This window comes from Passer montanus, unplaced genomic scaffold (genome assembly GCF_014805655.1).
Source record: "Passer montanus isolate IOZ18808 unplaced genomic scaffold, ASM1480565v1 scaffold3, whole genome shotgun sequence".
NCBI classification, from domain to species: domain Eukaryota; kingdom Metazoa; phylum Chordata; class Aves; order Passeriformes; family Passeridae; genus Passer; species Passer montanus.
The window spans coordinates 20,419,507-20,434,179 of record NW_024367707.1 but is presented as its reverse complement, the minus strand read 5'-3'; the positions used below and the strand labels follow the sequence as shown (position 1 = coordinate 20,434,179).

General features: G+C 42.0%; 1 protein-coding gene across 1 annotated transcript; it reads left to right on the top strand.

Moving 5' to 3' along the window:
- The first annotated feature begins 1,347 nt into the window (after nucleotides 1–1,347).
- On the top strand, nucleotides 1,348–14,078 carry CNOT11 (CCR4-NOT transcription complex subunit 11). The gene is made up of 7 exons (XM_039714394.1): nucleotides 1,348–1,803; nucleotides 3,051–3,215; nucleotides 7,637–7,789; nucleotides 8,339–8,541; nucleotides 9,309–9,511; nucleotides 11,013–11,109; nucleotides 13,723–14,078. The coding sequence occupies exons 1-7, from the start codon at nucleotides 1,398–1,400 to the stop codon at nucleotides 13,918–13,920; spliced, it is 1,425 nt and encodes a 474-aa protein (XP_039570328.1). The 5' UTR covers nucleotides 1,348–1,397; the 3' UTR covers nucleotides 13,921–14,078.
- The last annotated feature ends 595 nt before the right edge of the window (nucleotides 14,079–14,673 follow it).

Genomic DNA, 14,673 nt, shown 5'->3' with positions numbered 1-14,673 from the left:
GCATCCTCCTCCATCTGCCTTACTCTTCTAGCAGTGCGTGTTGCAAGCAGCCTTCTCACCCTGATCCAGACTGCTGGTAACTGCTCTGTCAGCAAGGCTTTCAGATCGTGCCTCCCCTGGCTGTAGACCTTGTTTTCCTCACAGCCCCATCCTTTTTTAACAGATGTTGCAGGCAGCCTTCTCACCGTGATCCAGACTGCTGGTAACTGCTCTTCGACAAGGCTTTCAGATCATGCCTCCCCTGGCTGTAGACCTTGTTTTCCTCACAGCCCCATCCTTTTTTAACAGATCTGTATGTACATGAATCCTTTACACCTCTGGGATCTGGGTTTCTTTCCCATCAGAAACATGAAATATGGAACACCTCCATTACGTGGTCTATATGCGGAACACACGCCTTCAATTTATATTTAGAAACTGGATCCCATCTCTTACATATGTATTGCTGTCTGGAAAGCCAAGATCCTTAGGGCTGGGTGACTTGGGAGGAGTACTACTACTAGAATTAGTTGCCTGCTCTCAGGACTTCCTAAGCTCTCTCTTCTCTTCTCTCTTTCCACAGAAAGCCCTTCCTCCAGGCCATGACCCCTCAGCACTTCTTCAGGTTAAGCCTGTGACTTGCTCTCCCATGAGATGTACTTCCACAGGATAAGCCAATGAAACAGATCATCACATTTCATCGGGATGTGCTTCAATCCCTGACCCCCAGACACGTTATTGCTGCTCACCACCCTCCCGCTCTGCTGAGAGCCTCACCAGCAAAGTGGATATTCTCAGCTGGAATGGACCATGGAAGATATGGATGAACACCAGCCCTTCACAATCACAGAATCAATTAGATCAGAAAGGATTTCTGAGATCATCCAACCTGTGACTGCACACCACCTTGTCAACTACACTGGGGCACCAAGGGCCATATCCAGTCTTTCCTTAAACACTTCCAGGGATAGTGACTCTGCCACTTCCCTGGGCAGCCCATTCCAATGTCTAATCACCCTTTTTGTGAAGAAATCCCTAATGTCCAACCTAAACGTCCCCTGGTGCAGCTTGAGGCTGTGTCCTCTTGTCCTGTGGCTGGTTACCTGGGAGCAGAGTCTGACCCAACCCGGACACAACCTCCTTTCAGGTGGCTGTAGAGAGTGTTAATTAAGATCTCCCCTAAGTCTGCTTTCCTCCAGGTCCAACAACCCCAGCAGCCTCAGCTGCTCCTCATACAACTTGTGCTCGAGACCCTTCAGTGGCCCAGTCCCTGGTGTAACTGCTCCGCCGTTAAACGGCACGGCCACGGGGCGTTCCTCGGCCTCGAGAGAGCCCCGGTCCCACAGCCGGGCAGGGCGCGGGGCCGTGAGGCGCGGGCCCAGAGCAGCCCCGGCCCGTGGGGCGGCGGTCGCGGTCGGATGCCCGGGGGCGGGGGCAGCCCGGCGCCCGGCTCGCAGGGGGCAGCGGAGGCCGGCGAGGCGGCGGCGGGCGGCAGGATGAGCCTGTCGCCGAAGGAGCTGTCGAGCCTGCTGAGCATCGTGTCGGAGGAGGCGGGCGGCAGCACCTTCGAGGGGCTCTCCAGCGCCTTCCACCACTACTTCGGGAAGGCCGAGCACTTCCGGCTGGGCTCCGTGCTCGTCCTGCTGCTGCAGCAGCCCGACCTGCTGCCCAGCCCCGCGCAGCGCCTCACCGCGCTCTACCTGCTCTGGGAGATGTACCGCACCGAGCCCCTGGCCGCCAACCCCTTCGCCGCCGTCTTCGCCCACCTGCTCAACCCCGCGCCCGAGCGCGGCGGCGACGAGGCGGAGCGCACGCCGCTCTCAGGTGCGAACCGGGCGGCGGGCAGCGGGCCGGAGCCTCCTGGGGGAGCGGTGGGAATCCCGCACGGCCGGCGGCTCTGGGCCTGCGTCAGCCGGGCCCCGTGCTTGGACCCCACGGCTCTGCAGCTGCCTGAGGGCTGGGGCTGCGTAGCCTGGGGAAGAGGAGGCTCGCTGCTTCTCGCTCCCTGCAGCCGCCTGAAAGGAGGCTGTAGCCACGTCGGGGTCGGCCTCTTCTCCCAAGCGACCAGCGACTGGACAAGAGGGCTCAGCTTTCTGAGCCACGGCAGGTTTAGGCCGGGTTAGGGAGTTCTTCACAGAGCGATTGGGCATTGGAATGGGCTGTCCAGGGAGGTGGTGCAGTCACCGTCCTTGGAGGTGTTTAAGGAGAGACTGGACGTGGCACTCAGTGCCCTGCTGTAGTTGACATGGTGGTGTTCAGTCGCAGGTCAGACTCGGTGATCCCGGAGGTCTTTTCCTAATTGATTCTGTGATAACACGGAAATTTTTGGGAGGAAGCTGGAGGTGATAGGAGGCTCGGAGGTCTTTTCCTGCCTAATTGATTCTGTGATAACACAGAAATTTTTGGGAGGAAGCTGGAGGTGATAGGAGGCTTCTGGTAGCCTTAAAGCTCTGAAACAAAACTGTTAGAGAGAAATACATGAGAGTGAAACACTTTTTTCCTCTTCAGTAAATAATGGCACTACCAGTGACAAGTAAATCAGTTTTTTAAAAAAATAACCCGTTGGAGAGACTACAGAGAGGGCCACCAAGTTGGTTAGCGGGCTGGAGCACTGGAACAGGCTACCCAGAGAAGCTGTGGATGCACCAGCTTGTGTTCAAGGCCAGGCTGGATGGAGCCTGGCCTAGGGACAGATGTCCCTGGCCGTGCCAGGGGGTGGGAACTAGCTGCTCTTTAAGGTCCTTTCCAACCCAGGCTATTCTCTGAATCTGTGAATTGCAGTGTCAGCTCATACTAAATAGCTCACTTCTTGTCTGGACTGGAAATTGTGTGAATGAACTAGCACGAGTGACTTGGCATCAGCTGTGGCACGTTGTAATGCTGATCTTGTAGTGCTGTATTTTGCATTAAAACAGTTCTGTATGTGTCACACAGACTCTCCAGCTGCACCTACCTTGCCATAAATAACACATCCGTTTGTCTTAGTTTTGCTTGTTACACATGAAGAGCCTGGAATCTGTTAATGCTCCCACATTAAAAACCATGGATTGTTTTTCATTGTGTCTCCACAGGCTTCTTACCTCCCATAACTCCTCCAGAAAAGTTCTTTCTTTCACAACTGATGCTGGCCCCTCCTAGAGAGCTGTTCAAGAAGACTCCTCGGCAGATCGCTGCCATGGACGTGGGGAACATGGCCCAGTCAGTGGACATCAGTGGGCTGCAGCTGGCACTAGCAGGTGAGGAAGGTTTGTGGCTGTGCTGCTCTCAGGGGTGGAAGCTCTCATTGGAACGTGACTGTGGGCTACCTGAGAAACCCCTGTCTGTCCTCCATATGAAAAGGTTTGAACTATGCTTTAAGGTCTTCAAGCCTGTGTTCAAGCACTTGGAGAAACTGCAGGCAGAGATTACAGCCTAACTCTTTTATCCTCCTTAACAAGTAGTTTTTTAGGCATATATGTAATTGCCTTAAATACAAGAATATTTTGCAATTATAGGAAGTTTTTAATCTCCACCTATGAGGGATTTTTTTGGGGGAGGGGGATGTTTTTGGTGGTTTTTTTGTTTGCTTACTTTGTTTTAGTTAGTTGGTTTTGGTTTGGTTTGGTTTTTTGTTGTTTTTTTTTTTTTTTTTTTTTTTTTTTTTTTTTTTTTTTTTTGTATTTTCATCCCTTTTCACCCTTTGCAGTATTTCTTTCATAAGAGAACAAGCCTAACTGTAATGCTGCTGTTACATACCAGTACTTCAGCTGTACCTGGAAAATTGACTATTGCAATTATGTCTTTGGTTTATTGCAAAGTTAGGCCTTGGTGTTAGCTCAAGAGTTGGAAGGGGATCCAGTTTTACTAGACTGAAAAGAAAAGCAATGTGATTCTTATCCTTTGACAGGAGAACAGGAGGAGGGACATGACTGTTCATGTCACATCTGGGGCAAAGATGAAATATATATTGTTGGGAACAAGGAACCAGTTTAAAAACAAAAAAAAAATATCCTTTTTCCGTCAGTAGGTTGCAGTAGACCTGCTTGCTTGAAAACTGACCATCCAGTTCTGTACCTGTACAATGTGATTTATTGTTCTGAGGTTGGGCACCATTTAGATTTTCTGTGTCCTGCAGTTGTATCTTGGTATTGTAATTTTTTTTCCGTGGACTCTGACATTGACTGGTAAAGCTGTGGTACACTGTCCCTTGTTCACAGTCTACAGATGTCTTGTGGAGTCCTCCTTAGCTGCTGTTTTCAGACTGGGATAATTTGAAAATGCAAATTGAACACCCTAACATGCCATTGTGGGTGAGACAAACTTTTCTGGTCCTTCTTGTGTTCATCCTGTCTGTATTTTGTAAAATACCTCAGCGAATTAAAATTTTGTGAAGCCTCAGGTAACTTGTCATTTTTAGTGCAAGGAATATGTGATGCCTTAAGAAGCCTCAAGGTGCTTTTATTTGTTTTCCCCTTGGTACTGTGTTTGCCTTCTGAATAGTTTGTTCTCATTAAAGATGAAATCATTGAATCACAGAATGGTTTGGGTTGGAAAAGACCACAAAAATCATCTACTTCCACCTTCACCGTCTGTGGGTATGGACACCTTCCTAGACCAGGTTGCTTAAAGCCCTGTCCAGCCTGGACTTGGACATTTCCATGGATGGGGATCCACAGCTTCTCTGGGCAGCCTCAAAACTGTCATTGGGTGAATGTGTGCTGTAGGCTTTCTATTATTTAAAATAGAAGGTAATGGTGGCTGAAAGTAGAATACAAAGTCATTAATGGTGCTTGTATAAAATTTATATCATTGTTTACATAATCCAGTAAAAGTGCACAGTTGCTTATAAGCAGTTGTAGAAGTTATGTAACAAAACCAGCTGCATCTGGAAAAGCTCTGTGCTGTCTTTCTCAGACTTCTTGCTGTAGGTCTCCAGAATAACTGTCTGCTTTCTAATCACTTTCTTAGAAGATAAATCTTTTACTTGTTTTAAAATCATGATGCTTCTTCTGTTTGTTGTGTTTTGGAAAGTCTGATTTTTTTTACTAGTCTTCAGTATATTTCTCCTAATGATTCAATATGCAGGATGGAGCTGGTGCTGGATGATGACACTAAGATGCAGCGTTGGAGGTGTTTTGTTTACACCCTTTCCCCAGAAATATACAGAATGTCATAGCTATAACACTTGGTAGCTTTTCAGAAGTATGATCCTTGAGATGAGTTCATGGCTGTCCAGAGCAGGATGACTTTGACTTGCTTTAGCACATACCTGCAAAATCAAATTAAATAATTTAGAAAACATTCAATTTTTTGCTATCAGTTTCTCTCTCCCAATCCTTTATTTTTGTGAAGAAAACAAAAACACTTATCCTCTGAATCTGAGCTCACTGTGACAGTTTATTTGCAACTCTAAGGTAGATTGTCTATTTTTGTTTTTCTTTTTTGGTTTTAAGGTTTTCCACCATCACCCACCCCCACCAAAAAAACCAGAATGCTGGAATCTAGCATCGTGGGCATGAGTTGTTTTGTTCTGTCTTCCCTTTGGTCTGCAGAGGGCTAATTCAAACTTTAGTACTGCCCAATATGTTTTTGTTCATCTGGTGTGCTACCCTATAAAAAAATTCTCCTAGTTGCAGGGATGGGTCTCCTGGTAAAGTGTTCCTCAGTGTTTGTCTGCTAACCCCTATTTGATGGGGGAGTAATTGACCTGGATGAAAGTAAAGCTTTTAATACATTGTTGAGCATTCTTTAAGAATCAAAGAAAGTTTCTTTTTACCTGTAAAAATAATAAGCTCCATCAAGGAACCTAAGCATTTGTTTCCAGTTTAGATTTATAGAATTTAAATGTCTTAGTTGAAGATGCTATATTAATTTCTGTTAAATCACCATGTAATTCTTACTTCTGCTTACCTGAAGCTGTTGTTTCAGCCCTTATCCTTGAAGCTGTGAGGTTGAACTTCTGAGCTTCAGTGCATATAACTGAGGGCTCAGGTATCAGGTGTAACTGAAGTGTCTCAAATCAGTGAAGTGTCTTGTCTAACATCACTAGTCATTTCAGATTATGAGGTTACAGACAAATCTGTGACTTACTGACTGATGGATTTAAGTCCTAGACTATTAATGAAAAGATAGAAAAAGGACACCCAATGCCTCTCCCCCACTCCTGTACTTCTTTTGGTAAATCAACCCTTCTGTTCAGGGGCTAAATTAAAATACTCATGAGATGAAGTTTGAAGTAGTTGCTTAAGTAGAAAATATGTTTTATGAACCATCTCATTTGGACTCATTTGCCTTTAAAATGGCTGGGGGGGAGGGATTTAAGTAGATGAAAATATTGTAGTTGTTGCCTTTAATAGAAAAATATATCCTGCTGTGCTGCTTCAGTGAGCATATATGCACATGTTTGCATTATCTGAATAGCTGGATAAAGTGGGACAGAAAGCCAGAAAAATTAACAATTTTGTTCTCATAATGCTCTTGTCACTCACAGTTTTGGGCAAAATCTCTTGCAGATTTGTTTGGAGTCGTATGAACTAGTTTGTGTGTGTGGGCAGCTGGAAGGGGTCAACATGATTGCACAAAAAGGAGCAAGCACACTTTGCTTAGAAGTGTTAGGCTACACAAAATATAACAGCACTCACTCAATTAGCCAGGAAATTGAGTGGTGTTTAGTTTCATCTGGAACTTTTTCAAGGGATTTCTTGTGTGGTACCAGCAATTTTGGACTTCAGATTGCTTAAGACATAATCTGCTGCTTAGTGTTCTCTGTTAACAGGGTGGGGAGAGGAATGTTAAGTGGTATTCTGTAGTGGGGATTTTTCTGCTTTTTGTCCTTTGGGGTTTTCTTTGCCAAAGCAATGGAAAACACGATCTCTCAAACTAGTACAGAGAACACAGAAGATCAGCCATTAAGTTTCCAGATACAGAAGAACAATAGATTATTGACAGAAGGGTACATAAAAATCTGGTAATGCAAGCAACGAGGCCCGTATTTTGCTTTTTGGCCAATTTGTTCAAGTCTTCAGCTGTATATACACTAACCTTAATGTTATTTTTCTGTAACTTATTTATGGTCTGTAATTTGGCCTCTAGTGGGATGATTTTGGCTCCTTTCAGGTTTGCCTTAATGATGATGTCTGTAGAATCACATAACCTTAAAACTCCATTGTTTACCACTAAAGCACGGATTCTGGCTTGACAGCAAATGTACAAGGAGCTCAGGCAATGCCACAGGAATGTGTTGGGTAAATCTGAATAGCTGACTTCAGGTCTAGTATGACCATTATCATCTGTAAATGGATCCGTGTAGATCTTTCACTTTTCTTCTCTGAGAAACGATTACAAAACCAGATACTGCAGGTGAACTCTTTGAGGAGTAGCATGGGAACCTACTAATGTGCTGCTTTTAGATGTAGATTACATCAGTTATGTGCCTGTTCTAAGCCAGGACTACGTTTCAGATTAACATCTGTTTCTTCTTTATCCTTGCTGCATACCCTCTGTCCTTGCCTATCAGCTGGCACTCAGACTGCTGACTGCCTGACTGTACTAAATTTCATGTTGACATCTGTTGAGTTTTTTCTAAAGCCACTTCTTTTCTAAAGCTGCTTGTTTCTCAGTACTATTAGTATTCCAGGCATTTCTGTTCCAATTTTATGGTTTAATATTCTTCTTTCAGAACGTCAGTCCGAGCTGCCAACACAGAGCAAGGCCAGCTTCCCCAGCATTCTCAGCGATCCTGACCCAGATTCTTCCAACTCTGGTTTTGACAGCTCTGTTGCTTCCCAGATCACAGAAGCATTAGTGAGTGGACTAAAGCCTCCTATAGAAAGTAGGTGCATTTTCACATCTTTGTTTCTGTAACTCACAACATACTGTGTTATTATACTTCAGATAAAATGTGAAGGAATTCAGAAATATTTTCAAGGCATGAAATGGAAATTAAGGTGAATGTAAGTGCAAGACTGCATCATATTGTTTCTAGATCAGATTCTAGTTTTCACATTTACAGACTTCTAGAGATCTGGAGTCTGTCTTCAAGTCCTTCCCCATGTCATCTGTTGAACAAGATACTAGTCCCTGCACTGAGATCTGCGTTGGCTCGTAACACCTCCCAAGGAAGCAGTTACTGTGGAAGGGAAAAAGACCACAGGATCAGTAACACAGTGATCTGAATCAAGAGGAAAAACAGGTGTATGGAACAGTATCACTAAAAATCAGAAATAAATGTTTTTCTGGGAGGCAAATAGGATTGTAGTGCTGGTCTCAGTGTTATCATAGCTTAAAGAAATAGAGGCTTTTGGGGCGTCTTCTGTTTTTTACTGATACAGAACTAAAAACCCAAAGCTTAAGAAAATGTCTCCTATTGTTGCCTTTTTAGGTCACTTTCGACCAGAGTTTATTCGACCACCACCTCCACTCCATATATGTGAGGATGAATTGGCATGGCTAAATCCAATTGAACCAGATCACACAATTCAGTGGGATAAGTCAATGTGTGTTAAGAACAGCACTGGAGTTGAGATAAAAAGAATAATGGCAAAAGCTTTTAAAAGTCCTTTGACTTCCCCACAGCAAACACAGGTAAGGGTGATGCACTTTGCTGTCTAAAATGATTCCCTAAGAAGCTATTAACTGCTGTGTTTTAGAAAAGTTTAAGCACTTTAATTGACCTGTGTTTGGATTCATGAAACTTTTAAATTGTAAAAATCAAAAAAAATTTGACTTGGGTTTGTCTGAATTAGGAAGATAATGTTCATACTATTAACTTGATGTAGTTACAGTTGATCAGGAGTGACGCCAACATTTTTCTGTGTGGAAAAATCTTTGTGTAACTAAGTTGCTCAGGGTTCTGTGAAAGTTTTTGACAAATAATTACTTTAGAAATATCAACAACATTTTTTCCCCTCAATTTGATAGTATTACCCCTGATTTCAGTGGGCTTTTTTCATAATCATTATGCTGGCACTATAAAATAAGCTTTAGTTGCACTACTCTTTCTGCCAAGTGAACTTGAAATTGAGATTTCCTTCTACTGGACAGGAAACTAAAGGAGGCTGAAACTTTTCTTTCTTTTTTTTTCATCAAAAAAATTCATCATGGATTTTTTTAACTCCCTTCTTTTCCATCCACTGATGAAGGACTCCTAAATGCATTATAGTTTTATGGACACAGTTGCCTGTACATAAACATTTTAAAGTAGCCCTCCAGTGCTTTTCAATTGAGAAGCCTAAATCTAAAGGTGTATCATTCTCCTGGATCTTAGATGTGTTATAAGAGTTTTTTAAAGCAGTAACATGAATATTTGAGGAAAAATCAAGTGAGGATTTTTTTTTTTTTCTTCTTCACAGCTCCTTGGAGAACTGGAAAAGGACCCCAAGCTTGTTTACCATATCGGTCTCACTCCCGCCAAATTGCCAGACCTGGTTGAAAACAATCCTTTAGTAGCTATAGAAATGTTGCTGAAACTAATGCAGTCTAGTCAAATAACAGAGTATTTTTCTGTCTTGGTCAACATGGACATGTCCTTACATTCAATGGAAGTTGTAAATAGGTGAGTATGATCTCAAATCTAGTAAGGTTTCACAGAGTATGTAAAATGAGCAGTTTTGTTTTATCAGGATATCTGGAAATGTTCATTTTGATCCTTCTTGGAGCATGTCTGTGTGGAAGATAGAAGACTAGAGTGGGACAAAGGGCACTTATTGTGGGAATCCTCCACAAACAGTTAATGCCACATGGCTAATCTGCTTAATTGCAAATTGTATTCTTGATGCAGCTTAAGTGAACAAAAGGTGGTTGATAAACAGCTGCCCTGCTGTACAGTCATGTTCTGATTGCATTGAGAATAATTTCTGTAGATAGATACAACCCATTTTCTTAACAGAATGCTAGCCCTCTAAATGGGAATACTTTTCAGACAGCTAATTCCCACAAATTTACCTCTCCCACTTAGTTTCTTCTATTTCTTGGCAATTACTGAACATGAACTACCAAATAAGCCTCAATCAGCAGTCCCTTTGAAGCAGAGTTGAATTGCACCTTAAATATCTTCTGATATAATGAAACAGTTCTGAAAGAAATGCCTCTCTACTGCTGCAGACTGACAGCAGTTACTGCCCTGAAGTGGGGCTAACGATTGCAACATGGATAAAGAATGGTGAGAGTAGAGCTTTTACCTGTGTCCAGGAGAGCTACAGCACCAGTCAGGCATGCTGGTTCTCCCACAGCATAGCTACCACAGGAACAACTTTCATCAAACTGCAAAGTGACTGTCAGTGCAAACAGGGGGAGACACTGATTGTTAAGGGAAATAAGAAGAAATTGAAACTGCACTTGAAAGGGGGACAGGTGAAGGTTTTAGTTTCACTATTTGAGATAGGATTGATTTGAGTTACTTTGGTCAGATTCTGTTGTAACCTTGTGGCAGTTCTCCATTTAGTGCATGTTGTGCCCTTTAGAGAGCTGTATTGCTCTTTCAGTTAACAAACAGTGGTGACTCAAATGTCAGATGTTGTACTAGAAACCAATCTAACTTAGCTTCTGTACTGTCAGAGTTTAAAAAAGTTTTACTCTTTATTTAGAAATTTAAATTACTACAAATACATCTGGAAGCTGTAAAAAATCAGTTCTGTATTACAGAACTGGGAATAAACTCCTATAACAGGTCTAACTGATACAATTTGTTTTGCTACAGAAACACTATATTTATGGCTTCATAAACCACTGAATATATTTTATTTGAACAGGCTTACTACTGCAGTTGATCTCCCACCTGAATTTATTCATCTTTATATCTCCAATTCGACTCAAATGTCAGATGTACTAGAAACCAATCTAACTTAGCTTCTGTACTGTCAGAGTTTAAAAAAGTTTTACTCTTTATTTAGAAATTTAAATTACTACAAATACATCTGGAAGCTGTAAAAAATCAGTTCTGTATTACAGAACTGGGAATAAACTCCTATAACAGGTCTAACTGATACAATTTGTTTTGCTACAGAAACACTAGATTTATGGCTTCATAAACCACTGAATATATTTTATTTGAACAGGCTTACTACTGCAGTTGATCTCCCACCTGAATTTATTCATCTTTATATCTCCAATTGTATCTCCACCTGTGAACAGATTAAAGACAAATATATGCAGGTGAGTGCTTCAATAAATTGGTTAGGAAAAAGTATCCCATATATTGCTCTGTGAAATATGTGCTATGATTTTAATAAGGCTAATACCATTAGGTTACTTTGGTTTACTGCTTTTTTATTTCAAAGGAACTTTTTTTTTCCTAACACTCTCTGCTTCCCAAGCCTGTCATACTTGCATGCTGGTACTGAGGAAGTTGTAGCCACTCCAAGGATCCCTGACTAGGGAGGGTCAGGGGAAACCTGAGGAGGTTTACACACTTCTGGCATTCAGGGTTGTCTACATGCTGTATGAGGTACTTCCTTCTCTCCTAAACTATCTGTTGGTTTCACCAGGTGTCCAGGAGAACTTTTCCTGGGTATGTCATTGGTGAAAAACATTTCTGTATTCAGTTTCTCCAAGGTTTTTTGAATCCTAAGTCCTTGCCTTAGCTTTCTCCTCTTGATACTGAAGGACTGCAGTGTCCTGAGTTTCTTGCAGCAAGATAACTGTTGTCTCCCATTAAGCTTTTTTGGTGTCCTCTAATGCCTTCTCCAGCTCTACTGTATCCTTCAGCTACAGAAATGAAAGCTGTGTGCAGTTTACAGGATAGGGTTGCAGTGTGATTTTAGATAGCAGCAATCCCTTCATCTTGTTCTCAGTCCCATTCTGATGATGACTGGCCATGTGTTATCCTTTGGTGGCTGCTGATGCTTCTTTGTGGTTCTGCCAGACACATGTGGGGTATCTGTGACCTGCTGAGTAGCTCTGCCTGTTACATTTGGTAGTGGAGTAGGAAAATAGCAGATCTGGGCTGCAGCTGAGAATATGCCCAGAGTGAGACACTGCTCACAGCGGCTGCTGGTATTTGGTAGTGGGCTGCAGCTGAGAATATGCCCAGAGTGAGACACTGCTCACAGCGGCTGCTGAGAGCACATAGCAGCTGTGCTTCAGGGACACAGGGGACAAAAAAGAGCTCTGAGGGTCAAGGAACATACACTGATTACTAAGCAGCATGCAGAGCTTGAGAGCTAACATTTTTTTAATGTGTATGGGACCTCACAGCAGCTGAGACACAAGATGTTTTGTTTAAAAAGCATGGTACAAAATTACTGTTGGAAATGATCCTCAGCAACTGGGAGTCAGCCAGTAATCTTGCATTTGCTCTTTTGCCAAGTTTCATGCTCCTGGATTATTAAAATTACTCATGTAACTAATTTGTGTTGCAGAAAAAGCATGTGATGCCTTTTGATCACAATGAAGGAAATAAGTTGTTCAGTCTCTGAATTCTCTCATCATAAGTTGCAAATTTTGCAGTAGCAAGATCAGTTGCTGGAAAAATAGCTGATATCTGATTTTCAGTGTCAAATAATCTGAAATGCTTTGGACACTTAATCTGTCACATCCTTCAGTTCTGTTTGATAAACATTGTTCACATACATAATTGCTTTTAGAGAAAGAGTTGAACCCAAACCTTTCTCACAATGTGAAGTATGAGAGCACTTTAATGATAAAGACTTGGTTTTTATCATTGGTCCTTGGGGGAAGAATGTGCTCTGTGTTAAACAGATGGTTGGTGACTGGACCTATGTATGACAGATTTTAAGTGCCAGCTCCTAAGCTTTCACTTCCAATTCCCACCGTGCTTTTCAAGGTGTTGCCTAAGTAGCTCTTAAGAAAGAGGAACACTTTTAAGATCCTGTCTTTTCTCTGGATCAGGCAAGAAATGAGCCATGAGTTCCTGGATTAGGTGTCCCTGGATTTTTTTTTTTTCCTTCTGTTTGGGTTCAACTCTTTCTCACAATGTGAAGTATGAAAGCACTTTTAATGATAAAGACTTGGTTTTTATCATTGGTCCTTGGGGGAAGAATGTGCTCTGTGTTAAACAGATGGTTGGTGACTGGACCTATGTATGACAGATTTTAAGTGCCAGCTCCTAAGCTTTCACTTCCAATTCCCACCGTGCTTTTCAAGGTGTTGCCTAAGTAGCTCTTAAGAAAGAGGAACACTTTTAAGATCCTGTCTTTTCTCTGGATCAGGCAAGAAATGAGCCATGAGTTCCTGGATTAGGTGTCCCTGGATTTTTTTTTTTCCTTCTAACATAGAGCAAAAGGGTTACCTGCTGATTCAGCAACCCAGCACATTCCATGAAGGAAGTTTGGAATCAGTTTGGTGATGTCACTGCCTATCTGAAGTTCCTTGATGATGTGGTCATAAGAAATTTTAGGATGTGAAACTTGTTCAGTTTTCTTTATGGTGCTATTGTAGAAAACAAGACTAAGCAAGACTCAAATGTTGACATCGTCTTCAGCTATTATCTCTTCTTTGCCTTTATTCAGAGATTACATAATAAGTTAACTACAGTGGATAGGTAGATCTGGTGCTTCATTTGTGCATGGGATTAATCATGAGAAGGCTCCTGCATCCTGAAGTACATAAAGGTCTATAAAGTCAATTTTTTAAATATAGTAGTAGTGTGGGAAATGGAAGAGAAGGGGCAGCATGTACAAAGCTTAGGAACCTGATAACTACTGAAGCTAAAACACCTCACTTGTGCTGCTGAGGGCCAACAGTCCTTTGCCTGACTTGGTTGCAAACATTTATTTGGCTTATTAAACCATCTTTCTTATGTTTCAGAACCGCCTGGTCCGTCTTGTTTGTGTCTTTCTTCAGTCTTTAATCAGAAACAAAATTATTAATGTACAGGACTTGTTTATAGAAGTGCAAGCATTCTGCATTGAGTTCAGTCGGATACGAGAAGCAGCTGGCCTTTTCAGATTGCTGAAGACACTGGACACTGGGGAAAATCCATCAGAAACAAAAACATCAAAATAAAGTGACTGTCAGTGGCAAAAAACCCCTCTTGCTAGTGTTCTATACCAATTAATTGTACATTTTAAACTTAAATCCCTGGATTAATTATGTATTATGTTAATTACATTATAAATAGCATTTTATGCATTTGAACAATAAATAAGGCTTTTTCTGATACACGTTTGATTTTGTGAAATGTGTTAGGCCTTATACCATTTTTCACTATTTCACTAAAATTTGTATGTTATATACATATCCTGAAATTCAGGCTCCAGTTCCAGAGAATATAAATGATACTTAGCTTTCACAGCAAATTTAAGCATTAATCTGGCACTCACTGTTTTTGGGTCCAAAATTGTTAGTGTATAACTAAAGTGAACTTGTATCAAGGTAAGTAAGTTCCGTATTTTACCTTTTGTTCACTGTGTAAGACCTTCTAGGAGCTGGATAGAATGCCTAATAATGTATTCTAGTGAGTAAGGGAAAGTCTGTCTTGATATCTAGAATCAGCTAAAGGCTTACCTTCACAAGGCAGAAGTGAAGTTGGGTGCTGTAGGCTCACAGCAATATTCTCTCCTATCAATACCACTGAGTATTTTCAGAATTATGCCAACAGCAGTTGTAATACCATACCTTACGTGCTTGAGAAGTCTTTCACTTAGGAAAAAGGGTCACATTTCTTCCATAAAAATCAAAAGAATTCCAGTCTCACTTCCTAATTTGCACAGAGGCAGAGTAGCTTTAATGTTAGATTCCAGGTATTGGGGAAACTGG